The sequence below is a fragment of the Capra hircus genome, unplaced genomic scaffold (assembly GCF_001704415.2).
Source record: "Capra hircus breed San Clemente unplaced genomic scaffold, ASM170441v1, whole genome shotgun sequence".
NCBI classification, from domain to species: domain Eukaryota; kingdom Metazoa; phylum Chordata; class Mammalia; order Artiodactyla; family Bovidae; genus Capra; species Capra hircus.
The window spans coordinates 186064-200488 of record NW_017189785.1 but is presented as its reverse complement, the minus strand read 5'-3'; the positions used below and the strand labels follow the sequence as shown (position 1 = coordinate 200488).

The 14425-nt window shown below is 45.9% G+C and overlaps 1 protein-coding gene across 4 annotated transcripts in view; it reads left to right on the top strand.

The window, feature by feature from the left end:
* The window catches only part of SEPT6 (septin 6), a 76566-nt gene that overhangs the window by 40299 nt on the left and 21842 nt on the right, over window positions 1-14425 (top strand). For all 4 annotated transcript variants that reach the window (XM_018044738.1, XM_018044736.1, XM_018044737.1 and 1 more), the window contains exons 4-5: window positions 5472-5658; window positions 8525-8686. In XM_018044738.1, coding sequence (XP_017900227.1) covers window positions 5472-5658; window positions 8525-8686 — 349 coding nt within the window. The remainder of the gene's footprint in view (window positions 1-5471; window positions 5659-8524; window positions 8687-14425) is intronic.

Here is a 14425-nt window from a genome sequence, read left to right as displayed (position 1 = left end):
CTCTACTGAACGAGTAACAGCAACAGCAGTACTTCATAGAAGTGAAATCATATACTATTTGTCCTTTTGTGATTAGCTTCTTTCACTTAGCATAATGTTTTCAAGGTTCATCCATGTGGCAGCATGTACCTGAATTTTCTTCCTTTTCATGACTGAGTAGTATTCCATTGTATGATATTCCACATTTTATCAGTTGATGGACTTTTGAGTTGTTTCCACCTTTAGCAATTGTGAACAGTATATTGCGCTTCCTCATTCCCTAATTCTCTTGCTCAAATTTGTCAAGTTTGTTTGCGCCTCAAGACCATTGCATTTGTTTTTCCTTCTGCCTGGAATGCTCTTCTCCCACATTCTCTTATGACTGTCATTTGCATCCTTGAAGCTCAAGTGCCACATCCTCAGAGAAGCCTTCCCTGATCACTGTATTTAAAGTAGCTGAGCCCTCAGTCACTTTTTATCCCATTGTCCTATTTTATTGTCTTCATAATGCATATCACCATCTGAAATGAATAAGAAATAGTGTCTAGACTGGGCTTGTTTGTGCTATTGGCCCCTTAAACCAGTGAGGCCTCTGGGCTCAGAATAACTTGCCTAAAATATATCAACTCTATAGTTCATGGAATTCTCCAGGCCAGAATACTGGAGTGGGTAGCCTATCCCTTATCCAAGGGATCTTCCCAACCCAGGGGTCAAACCCAGGTCTCCTGCATTGCAGGCTGATTCTTTACCAGCTGAGCCACCAGGGAAGCTGAAGAATACTGGAGTGGATTGCCTATCCCTTCTCCAGGGCATCTTCCTGACCCAGGAATCAAACCAGGGTCTCCTGCATTGCAGGTAGATTCTTTACCAGCTGAGCTACTAGGGAAGCCCACCAAAAAAATACAGTTAACAAAATACTTTAAAATTGTGATATAGTAATCTGTGTCCTTCTCTACTAACCTCTGAAATAACAATAGCTATATGCAGGTGTAATAATGATTATCATTTAGAGGTCATGATTATAAATGCTATTTTGAGATATTTGCAACAATTATAGGAAATGAAAAATATTGGTAATTTCTATTGGTTATGAAATCACAGGCACTGCTGAAGTTACTGTAGACTGTTACCTACTTTGTTTTTTGCTGGAATGACTTTTATTTTTTTATTGGAGTATAATTACCTAAATCAAGTGTTAGCAAAGATAAAGAAAAAGGAATACCTGTGCACCGCTGGTGGCTCAGCCATCATGGAAAACAATTTTAAAAATAAAAAATAGAACTGCTATATGATCCAGCAGTCCTGCCTCTGAGTACATATTGCAAAAGAAATGAAAACGGGATATTCAAGAGATATCTGCACTCCTGTGTCCATTGTGGCACCATTCACAACAGCCAAGATATGGAAACAATCCAAGTATGGAACAACAGATCAATAGATAAAAATTGTCGTCTTTTCTTTTTTCTCTTGTCTTCTTGATAGTAGCCATACTAATAGGTGTGAGGTGATATCTCAGTGTGGTTTTTAAACAATTTTTAATGGGAATATATAATTGATTTACAATGTTGTATTGGTTTCTACCATATAGCAGCATGAATCAGCCATAAGTATACATATGTCCCCTCCCTCTTGAGCCTCCCTCCCACCCTCACCCACTCCTACCCTTCTAGGTTGTCACAGAGCTCCGGGATGAACTCCCTGCATCATACAGCCACTTCCCACTAGTTATCTGTGTTACACATGGTGATATATATGTTTTAATGCTACTGTTTCAATTTGTCCCACCCTCTCCTTCCCCCACTGTGTCCACAAGTCCATTCTGTATGTCTGCGTCTCTATTCCAGCCCTGCAAATAGGTTCATCAGTACCATTTTCCTAGATTCCATATGTATACATTAATATATGATATTTGTTTTTCTTTTTCTGAATTACTTCATTCTGTATAACAGGCTCTAGGTTCATCCACCTCAGTAGAACTGACTCAAGTTTGTTCCTTTTTATGGCTGAGTAATATTCTATTGTGTATATATGTATCACAACTTCTTGATCCATTCATCTGTCTCTGGACATCTAGGTTGCTTCCATATCCTAGCTACCATAAATAGTCCTGCAATGAACACTGGGGTACATGTGTCTTTTGAATTATGGTTTTCTCAGGGTATATGCCCAGTAGTGGGAGTGCTGGGCCATTTGACAGTTTCATTTCTTTTTTAAGAAATCTCCATACTGTTCTCCATAATGGCTGTATAAATTTACATTGCCGCCAGCTGTGCAAGAAGGTTCCCTTCTCTCCACATCCTCTCCAGCATTTATTGTTTGTAGATTTCTTGATGATTCTGACTGGTGTGAGGTGATACCTCATTACAGTTTTGATTTGCATTTCTCTAAGAATGAGCGGTATTAAGCATTTTTTCATGTGCTTATTGGCCATCTGTATATCTTCTTTAGAGAAATGTCTATTTAGGTCATCTGCCCGTTTTTTGATCGGGTTGTTTGCAATTATTTTCTCCTATTCCGAGGGTTTGTCTTTTCGTCTCGTTTATGGTTTCCTTTGCATTACCTACTTTTGTACCTGAAGAAACTCTAAACTTCAGTTACAGCTTAGTGAAAAAAGATGTTTCTTCCTATTGAAGTTCATGGATCCTATGGATTCTATCCATAGACCTCTTCAAGGTCTGTGGACCTCAGGCTAAGGAATTCTTACTCTGAAGGGACTTCCCTGGTGGTCCAGTGGTTAAGACTCCCAGCTTCCATTGCAGGGGGCATGGGTTTGATCCCTGGTCAGGGAATAAGATCCCACATGCCATGTGGCATGGCCAAAAGATAAAAAGGAATTCCTACCCTGAAAAGTAAAAGATAAACAGTCATGAGAAAGAGGGGTAGAATATATTGGAGCTGGGTTTTTTAGCAGATCATAGTAAGCCAGGGAAAATGGGCTGGAAAAAAGCTGCCTTGGGGTGTGAGGGATGTAGACATTTCCAGTTGATAAGGATATGAAGGAAGCAAAATCTTTGAAGGGGAGCCAGGTGTCCTTCAGAAGGAAGCAGTTGTTGTTTTTTTTTTTTTTTAGAAGGAAGCATTTTTGTGACACAGTTGCTCATGGGAGTAAGGGATTTTGTTTACCATGGACTGGAGTCCAGTGAGCATGACAGAGTGGGATGGGAGAGATGGCCATTGAAGGAAGATGAGCCATTGGGAGTGGGAGTGGGACCCTTACTAAATTCCAGATACCATGTGGGACACTGAGGATAAAAGATGAATAAGACTCTAGTTCTAAGGTAAATAAATACAAAGGATGTAATTTATATATAGCATGATCAATGTAATTAACATGGCTGTATGTTATATATGAAAGTTAAGAAAGTAAATCCTGAATTCTCATCAAAAGGGAAATTTTGTTTGTATTTCTGTAATTTTGTACATATGTGAGACGATAGATGTTTACTAGAGTTATTGTGATAACCACTTCATGATGTATGTAAATCAAATCATTATGCTGTATACCTTAAACTTATACAGTGCTATATGTCACTTATGTCTCAATAAAACTAAATTAAAAAACCAAAATGTCAGAAAAAGGGTAAAAATGAATAAGACAAAGATGAGTCATCCATTTAGGATTAGACTGAACCAAATCCTGTGGGTGGATTGGCTGCTCTGATGATGCCTCTCTTCAGAGACCCTAAGGGCCAGAGGCGTTAGCAGAAAGATAGACCCAGTGTGTCACTAGAGATGCAGGGAGTAAAAAGCTAAAAATGCATTGCTTTGTGTCCTCCTTGGGTCCCTTCTGTAGAGCAAAAAATAAAATAAAAAAGTTATATAATGGAGGAAAAAATATGGGCGTGCCATATTTAGATCATTCGAATGAGCCAGTCACCCAAAAATTAAACAAACCTAAGGGATGTATTCCCCCCGCACTCCGCTAATTCTTCAGGAACCTTCTAAGGATCCCTGCAACCAAGTGCTCCTTTGATGCTATTATGCTTCAGAACAGTGTTTGGCTCACAGGGATCAAAGGAAGAAAGAAAGGACTATATTTTTAGATTTTTCTCTATGGCTCCAGAGGTACCGTGCACCTGGCTCTCTCTGTAGCTCTCAGAATCTAGAATTTTGTGATTTCCTTTTTAAAAAGCTCTTTTCTCTTCTCTACTAGGGGAATCTTTCAAAAAGGCTCTGGTAGGGGGCTACTGCAGCTGAGAGGCACTGGCTGAGCCTGGCTCCTCCTTCCATCACGTTCCCTTCCCGCGGTGGTCTCTGCAGACTCCCCATCTGGCAGGGGTCCCCAACCTCCCAGATTCTAATGCCAGGTGATCTGGGGTGGAGCTGATGTAATAACAATATTAATAGAAATAAAATGTACAATCAATGTAATGCACTTGAATCATCCTGAAACCATCCCCACCCTCCTGCTTCTCCACCCCCGTTCTTGGAAAAACTGTCTTCAACGAAACTGGTCACTGATGCCAAAATGGTTAGGGACCACTGCCCTGGGCCAGATAGCAAACCTCTTCTTGCTTGAAGGGAGGAAACCCCGGATGGAGAGGCAGCAGACAGGGAGATGAGAAGAGAGGCAGGGTGGAGGCTAAGCTGACTTACTTAGAGCAGAAAGAGGCTGTAGGGGCCATAGAAAAGAAAGAAGCTTCCCAGGACAGAGAGGAACAGAGGACTGACTCTTGGCTAAGACTCTTTAGCAAGACTTGGAGCCACACAGGAGCTCTGTGCCTGGGGACTCAGTGAGCTTGGGGGTGGGGAGGTGTGCACACGTGTTGAGGTTGTTTGTGTAAGACTCTACCAAATTTTCAAAGTTTCAAATTTTTAAAGTTACCTTAGGGACTTCCCTGGAGGTCCAGTGGTTAAGACTCTGCACTTTAATGCAGGGGGCGTGGCTTTAGTCGGTCAAGGAGACATCCTGACCACCCCTGGGTACCCAGCTCGAGTATTAGCTGCTGCAGGGGAGACACAGGAAGCAACGACATGAGCCCAGCCTGGGGCACCATCCGCTTATCCACAGATGCCAGGGGGCTCCACACCGCATCTGGGCCCCATGGGACAGAGAAGGGCCCTTCACTGTCCCTGCCCTTCACAAGGACACAGTCTATTTGAGGGGACACTAATCCTTGTGAAGCATCAGTAAGCCATCCAATAGCATAATTCTTTGTCACACTCCCGAGGCCCAGAAGGGCTTTCTGGCATCACTGGGGAATTTTGGAGGAGATGGGCATTCATCCAAGTCCTGAGGCCTGGGAGGGCAAGACTGGGATGAGAAGAGAGAAGAGCTCATTCCAGAGAGAAAGCACACTGATGAACACACAGTTGGCTCATGTGGGAATAAAAGAGGTGGCTAGTCTGATGGGAGTAGAGGCCTACTGAAATCCAGTCAGGTGGGAGGAGTCAGATTACCGAGAGCATTTTGAACTTCAAAAAGACCTTTGAAACCTAACAAAATCCAGGTGTCTGAAGGGGTCTGGCCATTTCCCCACTCTGCCCTGTAGCTACAAGCCCATTGTGGAATTCATCGATGCCCAGTTTGAGGCCTACCTGCAGGAGGAGCTGAAGATCCGCAGGGTACTGCACACCTACCATGACTCTCGCATCCACGCCTGCTTGTACTTCATCGCTCCCACGGGTCATTCCTTGAAGTCTCTGGACCTAGTGACAATGAAGAAGCTGGACAGTAAAGTAAGGAGGCAGGGGCGAGGGTGGGTGGGAGGTGGGGCCTGCTGGACCCCTCCTGGTGGTCTCCTGTGCCACACTGATGTCAGAGTCCGGCAGAGGTTCTGTGGCATTGGCATCCTCCCCTTCATTCCCTGTCCCTCCATAAAGATGGTGTTTATTGCTCCAGCACCTGAGTCATATGCTTTGTGATGTTTTCCTAGCACCGGGCATGAGTGTGCACTGAGCTGTCTTCTGCCCTGATCCCTCTTGGGAATAAAGGTGGATGCAGGACAGATGGCTGTCTGAGTCTAGGGCCTCAGACTTTAGGTGGTGGAAAGGTGTTTTTTTTTCCTTTATCACAATGTTAACTGATCTATACTGGAATCAAACATGCAAGCTTGACTTCAAAAGTTATTATTCTTATTATCAATAATAATTTTATCATAGCAGCTAACATTTATTAAACCTTTAGTATATGTCACCACTGTAAAAGTGCCTTGTGGAGTATCTCATTGAATCCTCACAACAACCCAGTAAAGCAAATACCATCATTACTCTTATTTTATAGAAGAAAAAACTGAGGCTGTAAGAGGTTTAGAGACACCCATTGTCATAGAGCCAGCCCTGGCAAAGCCTAGATTTGAACTCGGCTCTGTGGTGCCAGGTTACATTGCCTCCACACCCAAGGAAAATGGCTATGGGATTCAGGCACATCCTGCTTTAAGATAAACTGAAAAATGCAAGTCCCACATCAGATGTAAATTAGACAATGATTCTTCATGTTAAAGGATTATTGGTTGTGTAAGATAATTGACCATGGGATTCTTTAAAAAGCCTCATTACTAGTACATTTCCTCCCTTAACATCTCATATGTGCCTGGCACTGTGATGAGTCCTTTATATGCATTGTTTTTATTTCATCCTTCCAATAACCCTGCATGGTAAGTATTATTATTATTCACATTTTACACACGAGGAAACTGAGGCACAGTCGGATAGCTTGCTCAAGACAACTTGTAATGGATCTGGGATGCAGACCGAGCTCTCTCTAACTCCAGGGAATTTATTTTACAAAAAAAAAAGGGAAATCTTTAAATGTGGTTGTTTAGTAGCACCTTCACTGTAATCACTGAGTTTCAGCTGTCATCAAAAGAGGAGCAATTTGTCATTTTTCACAGCAATGAGTTCACCGCCTGTGAGTAGCGTGCTGCTCAGGAAACATCACCATGCCCTGCATGTCTTGAATAATGCAGCACGGAGCCATGTGGTGGGCAGCCTGCTAGGCGGGCTGAGTTAGGTAGGCAAAGTTCAGCCTATGTTTACAGTGTGCCGATGTGGGAAGTGGTGAAAAGAGACAAGAATTGACTGCCTGCTGCATTACCTCGCCAAGGCTTCAACCTCCATGCCCCAAAGACCTGAAGGGAGGTGCCTCCAAGGTCCAGTCTTTCTTTGACCAACACCTGAAGCTGCGGCATCAGCCTGGAGAGGCTCTCCAAAGGCAAAGAGCAAAGAAAGGGGAAATTTCAAGTCTTGAGCTCTTTTCAGGGCCCAAGCACCATCCACACCAGCCCATTGGAGTGTGCTGGCAGGACCAGCTGTGCTTGTTGTGTGAACTTGAGCTTGGCTCTGCTCTGTCTCACTCAGGCACGTGCCTTTCCAGTTGCTTGACCTTCCAGCAGTAAAAGCCTTGTCTCTTCTTGGAAGAATTTCAAGGATTAAGGTTCAGGTGGATTGGACTTCAGGGCAGCATCAGGCCTTTTTCCCACATCTGTACAAAATTGGGCATCTGCTTCTGCTTTCTTTACACAGAAATTAATCAGGGACTCTGACAGTTAAGCTCTTTTTGGCTAAGTCTCAGATCAAATTGGGCTCCCCTGGTAGCTCAGCTGGTAAAGAATCCTCCTGCAATGCAAGAGACCCCAGTTCGATTCCTAGGTCAGAAAGATCCTCTGGAGAAGGAATAGGTTATCCACTCCAGTATTCTTGGACTTCCCTGGTGGCTCAGACGGTAAAGAATCCTGCAATGTGGGAAACCTGGGTTTAATCCCTGGGTTGGGAAGATACCCTGGAGGAGGGCATGGCAACCCACTCTAGTATTCTTCCCTGGAGAAGCCACATGGGCAGAGGAGCCTGGCGGGCTACAGTCCATAGCGTCACAAAGAGTCAGACACAACTGATCGACTAAGCACAGCACAGATCAAATCAGTAACGGAGGGTGGTCTTCACGTCAGTGGGCTGCTTCCTTAGTGTTGGCTCCAGAAAGAGGGCCGTGTATGCATCTTCATGGAGCCCTGCCCTGCCTCACTTCCCACATGGGTCTCTTTCACCTAGCTTAGGGCTAGCCCCCACAAGATGGGTTGGGACAGTTGACTATTGACAAGGAGTGGCCTCTTCTCCCCTTGTCCACCGCAGATTCCCAGTTGTCATCTTTCTGCTTCAAAATCACCAAAGCAATGACCTTGATATTAAGATATCACGCAGCTCATCAATTTGGATCTGAGCTGGTAGGATAAGACTACAGACTGAAAAATGAGGTTCAACTTGGATCTGAATCCCAGTTCCAGTATGTGTGTGCTCTGTGGCCTTGGACAAGCTACTTAGCCGCTCTCTGTCTCAATTTGTCCTTGGTAAAATAGTGGTACTAATACCTTCTGGGAGAGTTTTCTGCCAGGGTTAATTGTGTTAATCCATGTAAAGCACTTATTGTTCAGTGCCCAGCAAACAGAAAGCACTCATCGTCATTTATTATACTACTGTTTGGCTATGGAGGTGGCCAGGCCTGGACTATTGGGTTGAACTGCTCCTTCTGGCAGCTGGTAGAAGTCCTAGGTCACCTACTCTGAGCTGCAAATTTCCAGTAATGATGCCCCTTTGCTCTTCCCTTCTCTAGGTGAACATCATCCCCATCATTGCCAAATCAGATGCCATTTCTAAGAGTGAACTAACCAAGTTCAAAATCAAAATCACCAGCGAGCTTGTCAGCAACGGAGTCCAGATCTACCAATTCCCTACAGATGATGAGTCAGTGGCAGAGATCAATGGAACCATGAACGTGAGTGGGCTTCACACAGGGCTTCAATTTTCTGGCCATTTGCTCTTTAGGATTATTATTTTGCCAAATAGCAGTCAGACCTCACCATCCATCTTAGTGTAATCAGCTCGATTATCTGAGTCTCAGGTATTTGTGAGAAAGAATTTAGAGACAGACAGCTCCTCCCTCCTCAGACATGCAGAGATAAATAGCCAGAGACTGCAGGAGGGAATGGCTGACCCCAGGAATCGGTTCGACCAGGGGATTCCAACGTCTCCTACCCTCCTCTTTGACGCCTCTCTCATCTAGGCCAGGCAGCCCCTGGGGGACTGCCAGAAAGGCAGTCTTTGTCTCAGACCAGAAAAATGTCTCGACAGTTGATGCAGCAAAAGAAGGCAAGTGTGAGAAAGTTGGCTGGCTTTGGAGACTCGAGGATAATCTGTACTCAGATAATCAAGCCCTCTGCCCCTGGGAGGAAAAATGACACGTAGTCTCCAATTTTTCTGGTGACTAGAGAAATGTTATTTTTAAACTTCATGATTATGTTTTGCTTTATTAAGTGTGAATGAGTTGAAGGGAAAAAATGAAAAAAAACAACCAACCACTTGCCATGTTTCCTCTCACTCCCCCACTTCCCCTCCTAGAGGAATGAGTAATGAAGGAGGCAGGGAGTCAAATGGCTCCTCATGCTTCTTTACAATGTGTTGATGCTGTTGCTGCGAAGTCTTCAATGTTGTGATTTCAAGGAGACAGCTAATAGCTTGCAGAAAGCCTCTGCTTTGGGAACAGATTTCTTTTTCTCTATTGAGAGTCATCAGTTTTTTCCTAATGACATAATGCCTGAGTATAGCCAAATGCAGGAAAGCCTTATAATAAAAGCCATTTTTAGAAAACTTTCCTGCTGCCGCCGCCCCCTAAGTCATCATTACGCATCAGCTACCACCTCTTATGAATCAGCCAACAAATTAGCCTAGTGGGGCAGCAAGTCACTGTCTTGCCTGCCTTTTTGCCCATCAGCACACCAGAGATATGTTTGTGATGAGAGGCCCTTGGTTATCTTTGACAAACCTGGCTGGAGGATAGAACTGTGTAGATCATGGGAGGTGGAGTTGTGGCCTCTCTAACTAGGCCTGAATATTGAAAAACTAATTTTTTAAAAAATAAGGTTATAGCATATCCTCTCCAGCCGCCAGGACATTTTGATGAAAATTAGGTTCTGCTAGGATAAGAAAACCCGAAGGGGCACCTAATCTCCAGAAAACTGGAGCTTAGAGAGAAGCGTCATCTGGTGTCACCACACTGAGGTCTGGAAACTTGTACTCACCTCAGAACATCGGTCCCCATGGATACCTGAGTCACTAGGCAGCTTTCAGGCTGGTGGTTTGCTTGGCTAAGGATGGATATGGATATGGTCGAAGAGTCCTCAGCAATCTCAGGGTGTCACACAGAACAACCTCTGACTATGTGGTGGGTCAGGAGTGACCATCATTTTGGGCTCTGCTTTCAGCTTACCTCTGGCCCTTGCTTGAAGCCCGTGCAGCCTTGGCCTCAAGGTGGGAAACTTCCTGTGCTATGAAGCAGTAATCCTCAACTACGCTGTTTTTTTTTTTTTTTTTTTTTTTTTTTTTTTTACAATAAATAGTCCCAGTGTGCCAAAGCTTCACTTTGAAAAACCTAATTTGAGTGGATCTGAGGTTATCCCTGCAACATCCCTCAGCGCTCATTCTCTTGCGTTCCCCCAGGCTTTTTTGTATGTGACAGACGGCTCAAGACAGGGGTGGCTTACAGCTAGCATGCCTGAACTGGGCATGTGCATGGGAGGGGGCATGCATGTGCAAACTGTGTATTACATGTGTTGTGATGGGGGAAGGCGGGGGGAGTAGCTGCTATGAAATACATACAGAGAATTGCTTAGCCTGACTATCCCTGGAGCAACTGTGTCACACTGGGCCTTCCAGACGAGTTGTGGCCTGAGAAGCAGCAGCATCAGAGAGCCGGGATTGGGTGGTAGGAGAAATGGATGCTGGCCTCTCAATTCTGGATTTGACTCCAGCCCCACAGTCTCAGCCACCCTAGCCAATTGTCATGGGAACTGGGTTGGAAGAATGGAAGAAGCCTCTTGCTCTAGTGGAGAAGACTTCTCAATCATCCCTTAGCTCCCCACTTGGGATTTTCACAGCAGGGAATGAGAGTCAAGAGGTCTAGCCTCCCTCTTGGCTCCTGGGTGGCTCTGAAAACACATTTCGGCTCAGAGTGCTCAAAAGAGAGAGGGAGAGGTCTTGCTGTATGCTACTTTCCACCAATACTCTGATAGCTCTCAAGGTGGCAGACTTGAGTGCTAAAATTTGCTCTGGTGTGCTGTGCTAAGTCGCTTCAGTTGTGTCTGACTCTTTGCAACCCTTTGGACTGTAGCCTGCCAGGCTCCTCTGTCCATAGGATTTTCCTGGCAAGAATACTGGAATGGGTTGCCATACCCTCCACCAGGGGATCTTTCTAACCCAGGAATTGAACCCATATCTCTTATGTCTCTTGCATTGGCAGGCAGGTTCTTTACCACTAGCACCACCCAGGAAGCCCAAAATTTGCTCTTTTGTTCAAATTGAATGTTCTTTGAATGGTTCAAACCGCGGCCAGGGAGCAGGGAATAGGCCCAGTTACTCAATTTGGCTCAGTCAGCTGGCTGCCTGTGAGCTGTTGGGTTTGGCCCCTGCAAAGGCATTTGGGCCCAGTGAGAGCATATGGGTGGCCAGGAGGGTCACAGGGAGACCCATAGGTACAAGCCTGTCTCCCCCCACCCCAAGGCAGCAGTGCCATTTCCATAGTTCGCAATATTTGTGTGTGAATCACCACCAAGGGTGAACTTGGGAGGATCAGTCAATGCTCTCGGGCTTCCCTGATGGCTCAGATGGTAAAAGACAATTCTCTTGCTCAGTGGCCAGTAGGAGCCTAGAATGAAGGCCAGTGTAACTAGCCCCACAACTGGGAAATATTGTCTTCCTGGGAGGAAGCTATGCCCACTCCAGATCTTATCAGATGAAGAATCAGTGGTCCTGACAATGTGTTTCACTGGGCTAAGGGGGATGGTCATCTAACCTCCCTAATAGAATGGGTGTCTTAGAAACAGAATAGAATAGTTCAGGCTGGTTGACTCATCGAACACTTTTAAATGGACCAAGAGGAATTTAAGGGACATATGAGACCATAAAGATAGTGAGTCTGGGCACTCGTCCTCTGCGATGGCCCACCCTCTGTTTGTGGAGTGTGTCTCTCTCTGAATAAATCCACTTCTTACCTATCACTTTGTCTACAACCCCATACCCTGGGCCTCTCTTCCCTTCCAAGATAGCCCCCACTCTGTCTACAGAGTGTATTTCCTCCCTGGATAAGCCTTCTTTCACTCTAAAAAAAAAAGAGAGAGAGAGAGTCTGGGAACAGACTCCCACGAGGAGGCTTGGGACTATCCCTTGTTGGAGTTTTCTGAGACAGGGGCCCATCTGAGGTCTCGGGTGAGTGAGAATTACATGGAATCCCCACAGGAACCCATACATGTTTCAGCAGCAGTGCTGTCTTGCAAGTCTCCTCTCAGGGCCCACACCTACAAAGTGCCAGCCCCAGGCGGGTAGGGGGTAGGGGCTGGAGGGTTTACCTTCTCCCTGCCCTGCTCAGCTCTATTCTAGTTGTCAGAGCCACCAGGCTCTCAAGAGCAGCAGCAAGGTGGCCAGAGCCAACCCCACGATTTCCTGCCCTTCACGGTTAAAGCTGAGCTGACCTGCCGCCCTGGGTGGTGGCAAAGGCTGGCAGCTACAGTGTGGTGTCCTCACTGCTCCTTGGGAAGATTTGGGCATGGGAGGTAGGAACCTGGGCAACTCCTTTCAGTTGTCTGTATGCCAGTTTTCCAAATCACGAGTGGGGCTTGTAATAACTGCCCTGGAAGGCTGTTGTAGAATCAAATGAAATCTGCCTGGGAGCACTCGGAAATGAGATCCTTGCAGAAACTTATCAGAACAGACTTTGATGCCAGTTAGAAACGAGTATGCCAGGGGAGGTCTCAGAGCCCTCTGAAGCTGCCATGGCAGGGACTGTGTGTTTCAGAGTGGGGAGGGATAAAGTGACGGCAGTTTAAAGAGGAGGGGGAAGCAAGTGACCCTGTCATGCTAACTGAAAATGTCTTTTGGAGATAAAAATAACACACCCAAGGGAATACTGACTTTTTTTTTAATGCCTTTATTCTCTTCTGGATTTTTTTTTTCTTTTTTCGCTCTTAAGCCCAGAGAAGTACTTCCCACTTCACATACCCTCCTCCCACATCACTTTCAGCTGAGAGCCCAGGATGTGTGGGAATGCTCCACCACCAGTCCCCTGGTCTAGCCCTCTGTCATGCTGCCCCTTCAAGTGACTGAAGCTTTGAGGTCTCTGCAGATGGGGCAGGCTTTTCCTGGAAAGTGTTTGGGGGTGAATTGGAGGCTGCCAGCATGTTTTGGGTCTCTGAGGGGGAATAAATTGTGCCCAATTGAACCCCTGCCCCTTCTGACCTTGAGAGCCAGCTGGCTGAGGTCAGAGATGCTTCGGCCTTTAGGCAGGGTTTCCAGGATTTCACACATACCACCCCCGCCATGGCCCTATTAAGACTGACAAAACATTTCCCACCTCCACCCCTTGCTCACTTTCCATATCCATAGCCTTGTCTTTCCCTCCTTCTTCTGTCCCCTATTTGGGGACAGTCACAGCAGTGGGATGTGGCAACACTAAGATAATCATTGGAGAGCAGCTGAGAGTGGGTGAAGGCCCAGCACCTCAGCGGGGCGGGGGGAGTGGTTTAGCAGATGTGCTGGGGCTGAGCTCCCAATTGACACCTATGTTCTTCCACTCTGAAGAACATTCTTGGGTGCAGGGCTAGAGGAGAACAGAAAGGAAATATTGACTGTGAGGTCAGATTTAAACCGCCTCTTACAATTTGGCCTTGCCTGGCCAGTTCACCCCCTGGGTTTAGAGTGCTCCCCTGATCTGCTGCTCAAACCCCAAAAGGGAGTGGCAGACCAGCAGGTGTGGGCTTTGAAGTCAGAGAGACCTGGATTCCACTCCTAGCTCTGCCCCTTACTATGGTGGCACTGCTGGTAAGTCTCTTGGCCCTTCTGGACCTCAGTTTTGTCTTTTATAAGATGGGTATAATAAGCATACCTATTTCCTAGTGTTGTAAGATTCAGTGAGATAATGCCACGTAGAGCGCCTGGCACATGGGACAGAGAACTGCTGCTAATATCAGGTCTATAGCTCCCGATCCCTTAGTATGATTGCTACTACCTACTTTGGGAACCCTGCTTTGACTTCCCATGGAATCAGCTTCTGCTTTCTCTGTGTTCCTCCAGCCTCTGTTCATAGTCTGCACCTTACTGTGTTATCACTGGTGTGTCTCTCCCCTCCCAGACTGTACAATTGCCGGGGCTAGGCTCTGAGCTTTTTCAGTGTTGTATTCTTCTTAATGCCTGGCACATAGCAGGACGTCAGTTCAGTCCAGTTCAGTTCAGTTCAGTCACTCAGTCGTATCCGACTCTTTGCGACCCCATGAACCACAGCATGCCAGGCCTCCCTGTCCATCACCAACTCCTGGAGTCCACCCAGACCCATGTCCATCAAGTCGGTGATGCCATCCAACCATCTCATCCTCTGTCGTCCCCTTCTCCTCCTGCCCTCAATCTTTCTGAGCATCAGGGTCTTTTCAAATGAGTCAGCTCTTCGCATCAGGTGGCCAAAGTATTGGAG